Source organism: Nanorana parkeri, unplaced genomic scaffold (assembly GCF_000935625.1).
Source record: "Nanorana parkeri isolate BGI_ZX_2015 unplaced genomic scaffold, ASM93562v1 scaffold46, whole genome shotgun sequence".
NCBI lineage: Eukaryota > Metazoa > Chordata > Amphibia > Anura > Dicroglossidae > Nanorana > Nanorana parkeri.
This window is the reverse complement of record NW_017306314.1, coordinates 1360052-1377006: the sequence shown is the minus strand read 5'-3', so window position 1 is coordinate 1377006 and position 16955 is coordinate 1360052. Positions and strand designations below refer to the sequence as shown.

At 41.8% G+C, this 16955-nt stretch overlaps 1 protein-coding gene across 1 annotated transcript in view; it reads left to right on the top strand.

Moving 5' to 3' along the window:
• NINL (ninein like) overlaps positions 1-14647 on the top strand; it is an 88399-nt gene extending 73752 nt beyond the window's left edge. The window contains exons 18-28 of the mRNA XM_018573289.1: positions 1693-1797; positions 3039-3108; positions 4159-4392; positions 4588-4872; positions 6999-7250; positions 7741-7815; positions 9514-9627; positions 9837-9950; positions 11461-11673; positions 12721-12834; positions 14305-14647. Of these exons, the coding sequence (XP_018428791.1) occupies positions 1693-1797; positions 3039-3108; positions 4159-4392; positions 4588-4872; positions 6999-7250; positions 7741-7815; positions 9514-9627; positions 9837-9950; positions 11461-11673; positions 12721-12834; positions 14305-14496 (1768 nt within the window). The 3' untranslated portion in view covers positions 14497-14647. The remainder of the gene's footprint in view (positions 1-1692; positions 1798-3038; positions 3109-4158; positions 4393-4587; positions 4873-6998; positions 7251-7740; positions 7816-9513; positions 9628-9836; positions 9951-11460; positions 11674-12720; positions 12835-14304) is intronic.
• Positions 14648-16955: the final 2308 nt, after the last annotated feature.

Below are 16955 nucleotides of genomic sequence, written 5' to 3'. Positions count from 1 at the left end.
GAACATGATACTTGTGTGCGGTAGGATACAGTGCAAGATACACACAGGGAATGTGCATTACACTGGGGTGCAGGATTCACAGGAGGGTACACACACGAGACGTGTGTCCATGGAGGTACAGGATTTAGTGTCAGGAACACATGGGTAATACACAGTGTGTGCATTGCAGAAGGTGCAGGATGCACAGGAAGATGCATGCAAGAGTTGTGCATACACAGGGGTTCAGGATTCAGTGGCAGGAGCACACAGGGAGTGTGTGTACCTGAAGGTACAGGATGCACAGGAAGATAAACGCAGGAGATGTGCGTACACAGGGGTTCAGTATTCAGTGTCAGGAACACAAAGGGAGTGTGTGTAGCAGAAGGTGTAGGATGCACCAAAAAATGCACACGGGATGTGCGTAGGAACACACAGGGTGTGTGCATGGAAGAAGGTGAAGGATGCACAGATTACAGGATCACAAGGGAACACAAACAGCACTGCTGAACAGAAAACACACAGCAGGCTGATGCACAAAAGAAGTAGGTAGATAGGGAAGAGTAGACACTCAGAAGATGGAGAGAGGGAACACTAAATCAGGGCAGACAGTGCAAACAAGCTCACAGCACTCAGGTGAATGCAAAGGAGAAAACGCTGTCAATAGCAGGAACTCACTGAGAACACAGAGAGAATAAAGTATAGGAGAAAACATAGTGGGAAATACACAGGTACATAGAAGGCACAGGACTCCTGGGAAGCATGGAAAACACAGAGATCCTGGGAAGCACAGGCAGACTCGGAAGCAGAGGAACACTCCTATATAAGAGAGGCCTCGAGAAACGAGAAGGAAGGTAACTAGGAACACAGGGGGTCAGGCAGCTAGTATACAGATTTGTTGCTCGAACCACGAGCAACAAGTGAACTGGTTCTATAAGGGAGAGGCCAAGAGTAGATTGTCTGCAGGCCTGCAACCTGCAATAGGCTGGAAGCCAAGCACCTTGGACAGGGAAAACATGGCATGGAAACAGGACCGAGGGTAATACCCAGCCTGGGTACCAGGTAAGTGTGGTGACCTTTGATCGCATTCAGGAATAATTTTGTAAAGCAATAATCCCTTTATTGTAAATCTTTTATATGTGACCATCTCACAGCTGGGTAACCTGCTGTATTCATCTATCTGTAAATATGCTAGGGTCTCTAAGGTTAGGTGTGCCGCTTCAGGTTCATATGGACCGGGGTGTCCGACGTGTGTAATTAAGAAGACAAAAGAAAAGGGAAGCCCCAACAACCAAAAACCAAAATCTTTTTGGTTGTTGGCGCTTCCCCTGTCCTTTTTGTCTTTCTAATGAGCTTATTGTCAGAGCATTCAGGAAGAACAACAGTGAGCATCAGTGGCATCGCTGACTCTCACGCTAAATCTCCTGAGACTAGCAGTCCGAGTGCCTTAGATCTGAAACTGTAGATACGAATATGAGACTGTAGGCGCCCTCACATAGCCGGAAGCACACTGCAATGTTTCAGGAGGATTTCAAAACAAAAGGTAATGTTTTTCAGAGTACTGCCACGGCATGATTGCCATTTCTAACTGTTCCAAATAACAAAGCAAATCTTCGTTTTTAAATTTTAGGCTCATGTTTGCTCTTGTTGACTAATATACCACTTTCTGTTTATATCTAGTGATGATAATGTTCATTCTCTGCTCTCGTTGCTTAGGATGGAACTGACTAGGCTTTCTGAAGATAACACATTCCTCAGGACCAAGGCTGACCGGCTCCAACAAGATCTCAGTAAAATGGATGACACCAACAAGCAATACAGGTAATAACTATGTATTACAATAATGTTTAATTCAAAAGGTTAATATAATTGGGCAGTAATTATTTTCTTGTAACTAGATTTGGTAGACAATAATGTAATTGTTGCCATGTTGAGCTCTGCTGTTTTTTAAGGGGGTTTAACACCGCGGATGTCAACTGGTTAAAGGAGAACTATGGGGTGAGTGAGTTACACTGAAATTGTCACATGTCGGCTCTATTGATCGGGAAGTTAGCGAAAATATATCGCCACTCGCGCAATAGCCTGTTATATACTGAGTTTTGGGTCACGGGAGGATGTTAGTATATGTCCTCCCGTGACCCTAAATAGAACTATGGGGGAAAAAAGGTCACCCCATAGTTCTCTTTTAAGTAATTGATTCTGAAAGGGAATTTAAGGAACAGTTTTCCTATAATATATATTTTTTATTTATTTGTCTTTTCATGCTTTCATTCTGTTCTTGATACGTTACATTACTTTGCCGTGTCCTGGATCTTCAGTATTTATTGTTTTTTAACGCTAAGCACATGCTATAAGCTTGAGACCCTGCCATAGGAGCACCTGTAGCAGCTTAACTGCTACAGGTATAAAGTGAAAGCACCTAGAGTTATTCCAAAACAAGGAGACTACTTTACATCTTGCAGCAGTATTTTTTTTAATGGTGTGTCCGCATGATGTTTTATGAGCCTTTGCAGGGGGCCAAGGGGTCCCCTGCACAGTGGCATCTTCACATACGGGCAAGTGTAAAAATTGTGTCCAAAAGTGCATTTCGTTAAATCTCAGCAAGGCAAAGGTGGGTGTGGTTAAATATTTCTAAGCCTGACATACTAGGAACATATAAACCTGCCAAAGCAGCATTTAAACACTTCCACAATCACCAGCATAATCCAAGGTAGTGTAGTCAGCCAGACAGAACCCTGTACTAGGTTAGACGGAAGACCGTTGATTTAGAAAGGGAACATACTTATATGGACATTATGTATCAGCGGCAATCCCCTCCATATAATTAACATTATGACACCACCTCAGCAATGGAATGAAGTCATGCAAACAGAATGTGAACCAGACTAAGGGATGGCCCTTAATCTACCCTTTTTATTGGAACCTATGAGGTTACACCTGCCACAATGTTCCCTGCACAACATTGCACTGGGTTAGCACTGATATGTATTAATTGATTTATGTTCCTTTGCTAAAAATGTCAATGTTGCTGACATTTATTGTGCTTTATTTCCTTCATGTAGAACTCAACTTGAGGATTTGAGGAAAGAAAGAGAGTGCCTCCAGGACAAACTGGAACAATTAAACAAAAAGGTGAAGAACACAAACTGATCCTTGGTTACAAAATTGTAAAAAGTTACTTTCACTTAAAACTAACTTTCGCTGTATGTTTATTGGAGAACACAGCAGATCACTCAGGTATATCCCCTGCCCCTACAAGGGTGGGCACAAAAGGATGTTCACCAATGAACATCCCACCCTTCTGTTCTGGTTTCAAGGCTGTTGGCATTGCCTGTGTTGGCTTTCTCTGTATGATACATATGTGTGTACATTTTAGCTTAAAGTGATTCATATTTTACTCTTCTTGCTGCTTCATGTAACAGTACCTGTGCATATAGGCTGTTGGAAGCCCTGTTACCGGTCTCTAGCAATCTAGGTGTCGGCTATGAAAACTCAGTATAAGAACCCACTTTGACTACTTTCACTTTCTTTCTTAATGCCTCTCTTCTGCTTTGGCTGTAATTCTTTTTTTGTATGCTGACTGACCTCCACTAATAAAAAATAAAAAAGTCCCAGCCAGTTGGGAAAGGAGGGGTGATATTGTTTCCAGACAGACTGTGTCAAATTCGACTTTACCTTCAAAAGTCTTTATTCTAGGCTCTGTTTTCACATGTTATCTAGGGATTGTTAGAGAACTGTGACATGAGGAAGGGAACCACAGAAAGCTTAATCCAGAGGAAGGGAACCACAGAAAGCTTAATCCAGCTTTTATGCAAAGGCAATATTTGATGGGATAACCAGAGAAATAGCACTGAGCTCTGTAAACTGGATTTTTACAACATAAGATTTTAAGAGAGCGTTTAAGATGAAATTGTAAAACGTGGAAAGGAGAAAAGGGGTCAACCTGCTGACTAAAAAAGTAATATGCAATAGTTCATATTTACCAAACAATGTTATATAGTCCTAGCCCTAATAAATGAAGAAAATATATTCTAAACCACCATACATTCCTTTTTAACTTTATTCGCCAAGTCAGGAACCTTAAAACTGCACGAAGGGTCAACTTTCTGTTTAGATTGAAAAGCCACCATTAATGTCTTGGGGTTTATAAGTATTTCTAAGGTCAATTCCTTTCTCTTTCAGTACCAGGACTACCAGATTGAGTTCTCACAATCAAATGTACAGCATGAGGAGACAGTTCTTCATCTTAACACCAAGCTTCAGGAGGTCACTGAACAGCAGGATAAAGCTAACGTTGTCCTAGAGCAACTGCAGGGAATGATTACTGCTCTGGAGACTGAGAAACATGAACAGCAAATGGTCTGGAAAAGAGAAAGAGACGATTTAGAACAAGAACTGCAGAAAATAAAGCAAGAGGTAAAGCCACACTCTCTATTAGGTTAACAGAATTAAGACTGCAATAGAGAAAAGAGGTGGCAAAGCAGCTGGGATTGGTCAGTGTAACTTGCTTGAGGGAGGGAAGAGGACGAGGTTCATAAGGGCTAGGAGCAAGGCAATTGAATTCAGGTATAGACCTCTTTGTTAACTATTTGCATATGTTTTTTTGATCAGAATGAGAAATACTGGGATGAACTTTGCCAGATGAACACACAGAGCCTTCAGTTGACAAGCACCTTATCTGATCTCACTGCACAGAGAGAGGAGAGCTATGGCACCGTACAGCAAATGAATGGTAGACTCAGAGAGTCGATTGAAGAAAAGCATCAAGCATCTGCACTTGTAGAGCAGCTCCAGGGAAAGCTTATAGAGCTAAAGAGAGAGAACCTTCAGACTGAGGCTGTATGGCAGAGGGATAAAGAACAGCTTGAAAGTGACTTGCAAATGTGCAAACAGGAGGTATGCTTTTCAATATATTACATATTATGATATGACCTATCATTAAGCTGCAAATCATCTCACTTAGACATCACCTAACATTAAAATTCAATTGAAATTTCAGGTTAAGTTAGTGAAATACATTCCATGTGCATCAAAACAAAAGGTGTCCAAAGTCTTAAAGTTAATTTACCTTTAAAAAGCAGGCACATCTTGTGTAGAAAAGCCTTATTACCATTCTGTAGAGAAGGCTAATTGCATAACATTTGGGGTATCCCCAAGCACTCTGGAGGGATTTATTTCTAATGCATTTTATTATATTGTTTTTAAACACTTTTCACTTCATTTTATTACTATCACGAGGAGGTATAATAGCCCCCTATGTGATAGCAATATTTTCTTGAAAGGTTCACTTTATGGAGAAATCAGGAATCTTAAAGACCCTTGATGCGTCCTCTGAGGACAAGCAGATCAAGGACAAAGCGTCACCAGACTACAGCTGGCCAGAAACTGATACCTGTGAAGCGAGCAGTGCTCAGAGCTGAGCACTTCTTGGTTCAATGTACTGAGGATTGACTACCTAATCACCGATTTTGTAGTCTTGGGCTCACTTATGGTGCAGGAGAACAGCTTGTTTTAACCCATTGATTGCCATAATGTGTAGGACATGTCAAAGGGTTAAAGATGAACTCCAGGCAGATATTTATAAAACAGCAATGATTGCAGTTGTGTATCGATTGAAAAAATATTTAAAACTCAACTGGCATATATAGCTTGGATTTCAGTCTTTAGTGATTCCCTCTACAGCAGCACTCAGACTGGGAAAGAGAGGTACAGTATTAGGAGTCAGGTGTCTGTATTCTTGTGTGATGACAAGGACAATGCTGACAGGAGGAGAGATGACCTCATCAGTCTGTTTCTGCTCTTTCACTATCCAGTCACAAGCTGCCAACAGGGAGGTGGTCCAACTGTGTTGCTTAACTGCTGTAAACGTCAGGTCACCAGCCTAGCTGTTGTGTGGAGGGGCTGTCTTGGACTTTATATTTTTCTGTTTGCTGTAACCTATACACTATGACAAAATATTAGAACAATGAAATAAAACAATCACATGTACTAACCCGCAGCAACCAAGCAGAATCATCTTTCACCAAATACCAAATTACATTACATGATTTGGGTTACTGCACAGCAGTTAGTGCTGCAACTAACGATTTTTTTCATAATCGATTAGTTTGCCAATTTTATTTTTTAGATTAATCGGATTTAAGAATAAAAAAATAAATACCATCTTTTATTTAAAATAAAAGACAGAAATGGGGTGTTATAAACATAATATTATATATATGTGTGTGTATATAGCCCAGTCATCAATCAGTTTAGTGTCAGCCATATTGGCAGTAGAAATTTTGCTCTCACTTTGGCGCACGCAGTTTTACCTGACGTGTAGCGTAATCATCATACGTAGATGCACCTGACTTTCGTTAGTATGCGCGGGGGTTGGGGAACCTACCTTTTTTGGGGGGGGTATTTTTAATTTTCACATATAGCACATTGGAGGTGACAGGTTCTCTTTTTAAGGTGACATTAGGGGGTTCTATTAAACCCCTAGTGTAACCTTTCCGCTTCATAAAAGCTATTCATGCACATGGCGCTTGAATAGCTTTGGTGGGTAAAGGACTGGCCTCCGGCAGCAAGACTCCGCAGTCAGCAGCTGAATGTGAACAGAACAAGCAGTGGGTAGGTGCAATAGCCGGTCTGCTATTGACAATTTCAAATTGCAGTAGCCAATAGCAGGCTGGCTATGCACCTACCTGCTGTCAATCAGCAGAGGAGGGACCTGAAGGAGCAAGTTCTCCTCACAGCTGGGCAACCAGCTGCATGGGTCATATAAAACACCAGGTCCCAGCATGGATGAGAGAACTATGAGATCCAATCAACTAATTGATAATGAGAATCGTTGACAACTATTCTCATTATCAGTTATTATTATTAGATTAATCGATTAGTTAGTTGCAGCCCTAACAGCGGTGCTTTAAATTCCTGTTAAATATTACCCATTTGTACTGCAAAACATGTAGTTAGCGCAGGGCACAGATAGTGTTAACTTGAAAAAAGCATGTACATAATTATGTGTACCTCATCTGCAGAATCTTCAGACCCATAATGAGTTATGTCAGCTGACCAGCGCGGTGTCTCAACTAAAGATTCAGAACAAGGATGGCCAGGAGAACATTCAGCACTTTGAAAGTAGGCTGAAAGAGGTCTCCAAGCAGAAGGAAGAGGCCACAGCAACCACAGAGAGAGTTCAAAGCCAGCTTCATTTATTAGAGAGAGAGAAGACTGATTGGTGCCAGGCTAGAGAACAACTGGAACAAGATCTGCAACTATCTAAAGCTAAGGTACTCCTTGTCTCAATGACAACCAACTAAAATTAACCTTTAAAGCCCAACTCCTTTTTTTTGGTTTTATATAGAGTGTGAAGGGATAGAACTTCTTTCAGGTTTGTATCTGCAGTCTGTGCCGCTGTCGGGTGCGAGTCTTTTTCTGAAATCTCTCCAGGAAAGACATGGACTTCAACAAACGGCTGAGGACCTCTGTCAGATCATAACCATCTGTGTTTTCCTGTGATAATGGCAAACCATTTACCGTCATTTATTTGTCCTGGTGTCCTGGGACAGGAAGTGAATTTTAATCTCCCAAATAGAGTTATGAACAGCAATAAAAACTTGAGAATAGTTATTCTTTCTGCATCTATCCAAAACTAAAAATAAAAGTCAGAGTTGGGCTTTAACATTGTGATTATCTGGACAAATCTGAAAGGACTAAAGAAGATAAAGACATTTACATGAAATGAACTGCATGTCGGTTTTCCTTCTCTGTTTAAAATAGATTGAAGCTCTGTTTCTTCAACACAAGCAGGAAAAACAAGATCTTCTAAATGGGTTAGATAAGAGCAACAAACAGGTCAGTTTTTTACAAACTTTGCACTATTGAATCATGGTCTACATTTTTATCTGGACTTGACCACTTTCATTTTCCTATATCACATATAGAATTCTAACACTCAATCATTTGTGATACTGCATGTAGTCTGGGGCTGGCCAGGCACTACCAGTAAATTCCTAGAACTGGTAGTGATATAGTACAGCATTTGGATTTAGAAAGGGGTGACAGCAAAAAAAAGGCTCTACTTTGTTGTTTGCTGGAATTTTCCGTGATTTCTCACACATTTCTTTAAAGGAGAACTATGGGGTTAAGGCTTTTCCCCATAGTTCTCCTTAGGGCAACGGGAGGACACAAACTAGCGTCCTCCCGTCACCCTATGCTCAGTATACCGCAAGCTGTAGCTCGCGGTATACTGAGACGCCGCAGCTGAAGCGGATCCCGACAATTATGCCGGGATCCGCCCAGCTGCGTGAGTGACAGCTGGCTCTGCCTATCTAGAGGCAGAGCCAGCTGTACCTGCCCCCTCCCCCGTCCGTTCCTCCAGTCAGCGCTGGTGGAGCGGGGAGGGGGGGGGCGAACGCCGGTATGTGTTCGCTCACCTCCCGATCTACTAAGCCGACCTGTGACAGTCTCATTGTCACCGGTCGGCTAGAACTATGAGGTGAGTGAAAAGCACTCACCTCATAGTTCTCCTTTAAAGCACTGGTGAATGATCGTTGATCGGCCCATGCACTGAAAAGTAGTTATACTAAGTTAGAAGGAAAAGTTGGACTGGATAGATAGATTTTATTGTTGTGAGGCCTCAACAAATCAGTCTGGTTATGTCAATAATCATTAAAGAGTCTTTTTAAGAGTAGATTTTATAACACTTATAATTGCTTGCAGAATATTTTTTTGTATTAGTGTTAATAAAATTACATTTTTCTTTCAAAATTCAGTCAGCTATAATTTTCTAAAGCTGGCAGAAAAAAAAATGAAAGTGGCTTTCTTGTATGGGGGAATTGTGGACTCTGCTGGATCAATTTCTGAGAAAACTTTTTTTAGATGTGCTACAGAACATAACCAGAACATCCAACTTTTTCAAGTCTTAGTTCATATCCTTAATTTTATGTTATCTGACACCAACATCCCTTAAATGACATAGAGAATCATTTTAGGGTTATTTGGGATTTTGGGGTGTCCCAGTGAGAGCATGCACATAAGCGAGCTTGAAGCGGTGGCTATTTTACAACACACACAGGGACCATGGAGAACAAAAGTAGCCACTCTCCGGAAGGAAGGACAGTGTCGGCACCAAATCAGAGATGATTTGAGGATCTACAGCCGAGTGACACACAAATAAGATACATTTGTTATAAAATTATAGTCAGCATGAATTCAGAGATTTGAGGATCTACAGACGAGTAATACACAAGTAAGATACATTTTTGTTAATAGTTAAGGCATTTTTAAGATTTAGCTCATGTGTTTAGTGTCACTTAAGCTGGCCATACACTAGTAAATTTCCGAACAAAAGATCTTTCTTTACCACCCGATAATGCCATCAGAGACTTGGCGAATGTCGAACAAATTTTTTTTTTATTTTCAAGTGAATGGAGTTTCGCGAATGAAAACCACATACACGGTTAGAATTTCGTTTGTTGAAGAAAAATGTTCCATCCTGCTCCTTCGCCTTTTTTCCTTTTTTTCTAAAGAGGCCCTAATGATCTTTTACAGCTCTTGGTTGTGGCTGCACTTCAAGAAGAAGTATCATCTTTAAAGCATATAAAGCAGTCTCTGGAAGAAGAGTGTCAGTCTGTTACCAGATTACTGAAAGAAGCCACAGACAAGGTAAAATGAATGAGTGCACGCTGAATAAACACCTGTATATACGTAATGAAGGCCATTCGAAGGTTTAAGAACAGTATTGCAAGATGGGTTTCTGTACACTACCACAGGGTGTCTTGCATCAGAGAATGAAAAAACTGATTGTTGTATATAGAAAAAACACAGCTTTTCCCTTATTTTAGGACTGTGTTTGTTTTGTAATAACTGAACAGGTGAGTCAAACAGAAGGGCTGAAGGTTGAATTAAAAGAAGCTCAGGAGGAATGTCAGACTCTAAGGAGAACCCAGGATCAATTAAGAGCAGAAATGGAGGCGTCTCAGGATCAGGTAAAGTCATTGTTTCACTCCAAGTTACACCTGAGGTATTTGGTATTGTATATTAAGACAAGTGTAGCACTCACCCCCTAAGGGTCTCCTTAGGCTCCTAGACTGTCTAGGGTACATAGACTATCTAGGGTACATAGTTCCAAAGCTGCCCCAAAGTACTTGGCAATGCACAGGACACCTATGGTCTTGTAGACACCAGAATAGAGAACAACGTACCTACAACCTTCACAGATAAAGTGCCTTTAATCTAGCCTGTTAATTCTTGTACTGAGCTCCTGGCTGTAAGATACTGGGTATTGCAGCTACCTACTCCTCGAGGAGAAATCGCCATTCCCAGGCTTCTCAAACTAGACTTTGAACCCAGGCCATAATGCAAGCACATGGTCACCCACCTCAAGCAGCAGACCTAGGAGGATCAAACAATCCACAGCATCCCTCCACCATGCAGGAGGTCTAGGGGGGAAGACTGACTTCCCAGGGTCACTCCCCAAATATGTATATCCTCTTCCAGCATGCACCACTACCAATAAACCTCCTAGTCGTTGTCCAGGTAGGTACAAACTTCCTTAGCTCTGATTAGTGCACTATTGCTAGGGTCACTCCTCCGCAGCAGCAGGCAAAAGCAAATGATCACCAGAGCTTAGGAGAGACTTCAGAAAGCCACACTATCAATCTGAGTCCGAGTGACTACAGCCTGAAAACTTCTAAACCTAAATAGACATTCCAGCTTAGGGCAAGATGGCTCCCCAAGAATACAGAGGATGTGTAGCAGCCCATCAGAAACCCTGAAATGAAATATAATTTATTATTATGGGTCCTTAAACTAGCCAAATATCTCTAGTAGTGGTTGCATTGTAATTGTGTAGCCTTATGAGTGCTTGTAATTGCTGAGTAACTTAGTGACACTAAACTCAGGCGTTAAATCCTAAAAATACATTCAAGTACCTTAACTATTAACAGAAATGTATCTTATTTGTGTATCTCTCGGCTGTAGATGCTCAAATCATCTCTGAATTGGCGCTGACACTGTCCTTCCTTCTGGAGGGTGGCTACTTTTGTTCTCCATGGTCCCCGTGTGTGTTGTAAAGTAGCCACCGCTCTAAGTTCCCTTCCAAGATAGTACAAATGAGTAAAATAAACGTGAGATTGCAGTCTATCGCAGGAGCAAGCTTGGAGCGGTGACTACTTTACAACACACACAGGGACTATGGGGACAATAGTAGCCACCCTCCAGAAAGAAAGACAAGCACCAATTCAGAGATGATTTGAGAATTTACAGCCGAGTGATACACAAATAAGATAACTTTTTTATACAATTATAGTTAAGATACATTTTTGTTGGGTACTTCAATACATTTTTAAGGTTTAACTCCTGAGTTTAGTGTCACTGTAATGTTGTTGTTTGTATGATGGTTAGACTGCCTGCATTGGTATTGATTTTTGGTGTACAACGTATATATCTGTTGTGTATATGTGTGCAGTCTCTGTTCATGATTTTGTCTTTGTAAAGCTACTGGAAGCCAACAGCAAGCTGACCCTTGCACAGTCACAACAAATGCGGGAAGTCCAGCAATGGAAGGAGAAGGTGAGCAGTTCTGTCCCTAAGGAACAGCTGTCACATCTGCAGAGCAGACTGTTGGAAGAGCAGCAGAAGGTCCAGCAGCTCCAAGAGCGATTGAGGTTTCATGCAGAGCAGACCAATCGACAACTGGCAATGCAACAGGTACATCAGAGGTGCATGCAGTACATATAACTCGCTATATTTACTTAGCATATTTATGAAATACAAAATAGTGTGATTTTTTTAGTACTCTGTCTACATAATAAAGCCACATTTTTATTTTTTACTGTGCACATAAATACACCACGCTGACATGTTTTACAAACCAGTGACTGGCCATGCTGCCCCGTTCTAAAGTAATCTCTCCAAGGGGTGTTAAAATCCCTTATTGGTTGAACTTAATGCAGGCTGAATGAAGAAAATCAACAGATTCCCCCATCTACGCTGTTTAGGGGTAAAAACTAAAAGGCAGGATGGCAGCCGATTGTTCACAAGGTATATACAACAGTGCAGTGGCGTAACAATCGCCATAGCGACCCAGGTTGCAGCTATGGGGCACAGGGGGACCCGCCCAGGACATCCCCCTGCTGCCATGCTGGCCGCCTGGGTCGCTATGGCATCTCAGGCTGCTGGCTGTTGCTGGCGGGTGTGAGGAGCAACGTGTCACTGTTAGATCACCAACAACCTGTCAGCGATCTGTGCAGCGGCGTGTTCCTCCTCACAGCCGCTGCTGTGTCAGTAATAGCCAGCAGCTGCGGAAAAGAATGCTGGGCCCAGCATCGGCAATGGAGGAGGCGGGGCCAGGTGACATAAGAAGAGGTGGGGCCAGGCGATGGAAGAGAAGACAGGGCCCGCCAGCGACCGTGCAGGAGGCGGACAGCGGATTGGGGCTGACAGGTAAGAGGTGTGCAGGGGTGTGACCAGCCCACCTGAGACCCTGCAGAGCCCACCATAGTCTACGGTGGGCTCTGCAGGGTCACTCTCAGGTAAGCTATGTGGGATCTCAAGTGGGATCTGCGAGGGGCGTAACTAGAAATCACAGGGCCCTGTGATTTCTAGTTACACCCCTGCAACAGTGCCCAGATGACTTGATAATGGCACTTGTACATTTACAAACCAGCTTTCAGTAGTGTGCGCCTTTAACTGCATTGAAGCTAGCCATAGGGAACCATGTGTATACTCGCACATTCATTTATAATGTTCCTGCAGGAGGAACATGAGAGGCTGCTGCGGAGGATGGAGGAACGGATGCAGGAGGTAGAAATTAATCTAAAGAATGTGCGCATCATGCTGCGGGAAAAAGTGGACCAGCTAAAGGAACAGGTAAGTGTACCAGTGCATTCTGGGAAGTGTGAAAGTTATCCTGGACTGTTCATGCAATGGTCTTACAGCTTACAGCAACTAACTGTTTTAATCCATGTGAGCATGGCAAAATATTTATGGAATGTTCTGTTTTAGGAAGTCATTTGCAAAAGGCTATAAGTTCATTTTGTGCTGAAAAAGTTTGCTTGTTATGCAAATCCTACTGTGCAGTGCATGCAAGGACATGTGCTGTTCACCCTTGTCAATGCAATGTCCCTTTTTAGTTGGTATAGAACAGCAGGGTATGTTCTAAATGTACTGAGTCTATTTAAAGTGTAACTAGTATAGTCATTTGTAGTCCATTCATGTAAGGATATCAAAGGAACACACATGTAAAAGTGCCCGAAGAAAAAACAGATTGTATTGCTTATAGCAACTAATCGGATTACTTCTGAAGCTTATTTCTGAAGTTTTTAATACAGTACAAGCAAAAAAAGTTTGAAATTGGATGGAAAACAATACGAGCCCTTCATTCAGACACTTACATGCTGAAGCAGAATTACTCCATCAGTAGCTTTCTAGGGCATATTCAACAAGTACACATAGTTATATATGAGGGCAAATCTGATTTTAATTGGTGCATTATAATATTGATAATGTTGTAACTATATCCTTAGCAGACCATACTACTTCTATGGTGCCCAAAGCTGTCTGGCTGAATGGTGTCTAATGCATGAGGCCAATATCTTTTGTATCTCGCCAAGTCTCTTCCTAGGTGTGGCCAGCATAGCTTGTCAGTAGCTTCCTGTGGAATATTCACTAACAGTCTTTGGTGCTGCAGATGCTTGTCATTGTTTAGCATGTGCTTAAAGTGGAACTTCAGAAATGATCTTTTATGCATACTTACATTGGCCTAGTTTGGCTTAATGTAAGTATCTGATATCTGGAGGGCTGCTGGTAAATGAAAATTGTGACATCATCCATCCCTCCTTTCCAACTTATCCAATCAGAGAACGCCTTGTATTAATTGAAGAAAATACAAGGCGTTCTCTGAATAGCAGTGGTGCCAGGTGAGCAACTCCCTGTGCTCAAAAGCGCTTATCCCAGCACATCGCAGTTTTTTGTTTTTTTTTGTAAGAACTTTATCTTGCGTTGGGGTTCCCCTGGAAACAATGGCCAGTGCAGCTCCAATGTAGATAGTGTGAATGGGCCCTTACATTGCCCTATAACATTAGGACTCTTGTTATTAGTCCATTGTGTTTTATATGATGTGACTGCATCCCGTGTTTATGGAGTTGTTCTATCGTGTACATATATTTTGAGACATTAAAAACTACTTTTATTAAGCAGCCAAGAGGTATTTAATCACAATCTATTGTGATATTGGCACCCTATGTAATGGATATTTTCGCATACTCTTTGGTTACTGATTGGTGTGCTTACCTCAATTAATCCATTCAATGACTTTATTCACCTCTGTATTTTAAACAGCTGGAGAAGAATGCAAAATCGGATTTCTTGCTGAAGGATCTATATGTGGAAAATGCCCATCTGATGAAGGCTCTGCAGGTGACAGAGCAGAGACAGAAGAGTGCAGAGAAGAAGAACCATGTCCTGGAGGATAAGATTGCAGCACTGAACAAAGTTGTTAGAAAAATTGCACCTGCCTCTCTGGCAGTCTAATGCTGGATTTGCACTGAGAGACTGACAGGAACTGAACGTTTAGCAGTCAGTGAGTCAGTGTCACTTCATCCCCAGCCTTTGTCAGCATAAGGGATCTCAGGATGGCTTTTACAGCAGCACCTTAAGTGCCCAGAGACATGAGATGACTGTGTGAATGGTCCAGCCACTGAATCCTACTCGTTTAAACATGATTGCTTGTTTCAGCCAAGAGTGCATGTGTTTGGCATTCCACACGCATGCCTGGTTTATGGGGAGAACAATGTTGAATAATGCTTCCTCTATTAGATTGGCTGCCAGACATTGTAGGACACAGAGCACCCATAGCAGTATAAACATTCCCTCATCGGATGTACTTGGCCCTCTTTGTTACCTATCATCTCATGTCTGTGGGCAACTTTAATTCCAGTTGTACAGAGAAGTTAATAATAAACAGGAGTAATGTGTGATGAGCTGAACATATTTACTAATAACTAGACAATCCCATAAGTCAGCCACGAACACTTAACGGGGGCCCTTTATCTAATTCAGGCAATGCAGCCATACAGTTTCACGTGCTACCAACGGCAGTACTTCTGATGCCTTTTTTCTGTCTACAACCCGCCCACCTGTAGTTATATATTCCATCCACATTCTGCCTCTGTATAATCTTTGGAGAATAGACTCTATAGACATGTATGCTCTTCTGTATCATTCAACCTGCATCTTGCTGTAGGTCTTGTTGGTGGTTTGTTGCTATTACACAATGGGCACCAATGATGAGGTTAAGGGTTTTTCCTGGACACAAGGGGCAGCAAGATAAAGACATTACCGTTATGTTTTAGTTTTGAGGGAAAACCTAAATCGTATACCTCTTTATCCTAGGTCTCTCCATAATCACATCGCCATCCAAACTGCAGTCTTTGCAGCTGGGTGATAATTGCAAGGCTTTTAGAAGGACAGCAGTTAATTAACTGATCCAACATAGATGAGAAGGCTCTCACTGCTACCCTGTTAAGAATTTCTTTTTTGACCACCACAATAATTGGCCTAGGGCCAGATTAAGAGCTCCATTGGCGTGGTGCTGTCGCATGGATGGGAAGCAGCAATGGCGGCTCTCTAATTAAGCGGACACTCGCTCCTTTGCTGGGGCCTTGCAGGGCAGCTGCCTAATATGAGTGTTTAGAAAGCCACCAACCGGCCCGGATTGCCATCTGGCATACCGAGGCGTCCTGGGCCAGCTGGGCCTATTTTAAGTGGTGGACCTGGAACTGGTACTCCAGTAGCCCCTGCGTTAATCCAGTCCTGCCCATGCCAGTCTGCCATTAATTGTATGTATGTGCTGGAACACATCCAAATGACTGGCTTACCACCAGCATAAGGACCAAATATTACTTGAGACATGTACATGAAGCTGCTGAGATCTGTTACAATGTTATTACCTGATGGTGGCTGCTGTGCAGTCTGTTGGAATATATTTTGTATATAGCATTTTTATATGTGACTGTTACACTACAAACCAGGAAATTGCTGAAAGACTGTGTAAATAAGCAAACCGCAAAGTATAAAATGTCCAATGTCGTAGCAACCAACCAGATCTAATCCTCCTCTAATATCACTATTTGTATTGCTTACTACAGGTTAGTCCACATTGCACATTATGATTACTTCAGCATGTTTTGTAGGCATTGATAATCCATGGCACCATTGGCTCGTATGTACAAGGTTTCTTTTCATATAAAAATGTGTCCGATGTTGTTTAAAGCAAACCTGTCATAAGAGCAATATACACACTGCCATTGCTAGCCTCTCTTTGTGAAAATGCTACTTGCCTAACTGTCATGCAGTACTCTGAGTCACTGACCCCTTAGAAGTAATGCATTTTGACTTTTCTTACTTGAATATGTGGCATTATTGTTCTGTGACTCAGAAGTCGCTAGCTGTGTCTACTTCAATAACTGGCATTTTTCAGAATTGGGCCAGAATGACGGCCATAATATTTCTCCCATGACAGGATTGTTTCTTGACAGCAGAAGGCATTCAACAATCTTTAGAGGTCCAGTTCCATGTCTTCTTTTTTTATCCTGTTTTATGCTTTTTATACTTTTTTGGTCATGGTACAATTCACAGTGTTAGAAACCTAAATAATACTTTTTTTTTTATTGCACTGAATCTGGTAAACCAGCATTTAATAAGAGATCCAATTGCTTTTTCTGTCCGAAGAAGTGATTGCTTCATGCAGTGCTTTAAATACATTTACAAGACCTGGGGATTCTGTTTCACAGTTAACATGGGGCTCCATGGATACAAGTGATTTGGAAGCACTGTTATAATGCATTTTACTTGTAGTTTAAAGCCCTGTGTGTATAAGACCTGTACAGTCAGTGCAGTTATTGTAGAATGTAAAAAGCTGATCTGTCGATGATTTTGTATCTCATTTTAGCACAGTAACAGGTTACTGATTAGGATTTTGGGGTGCATGT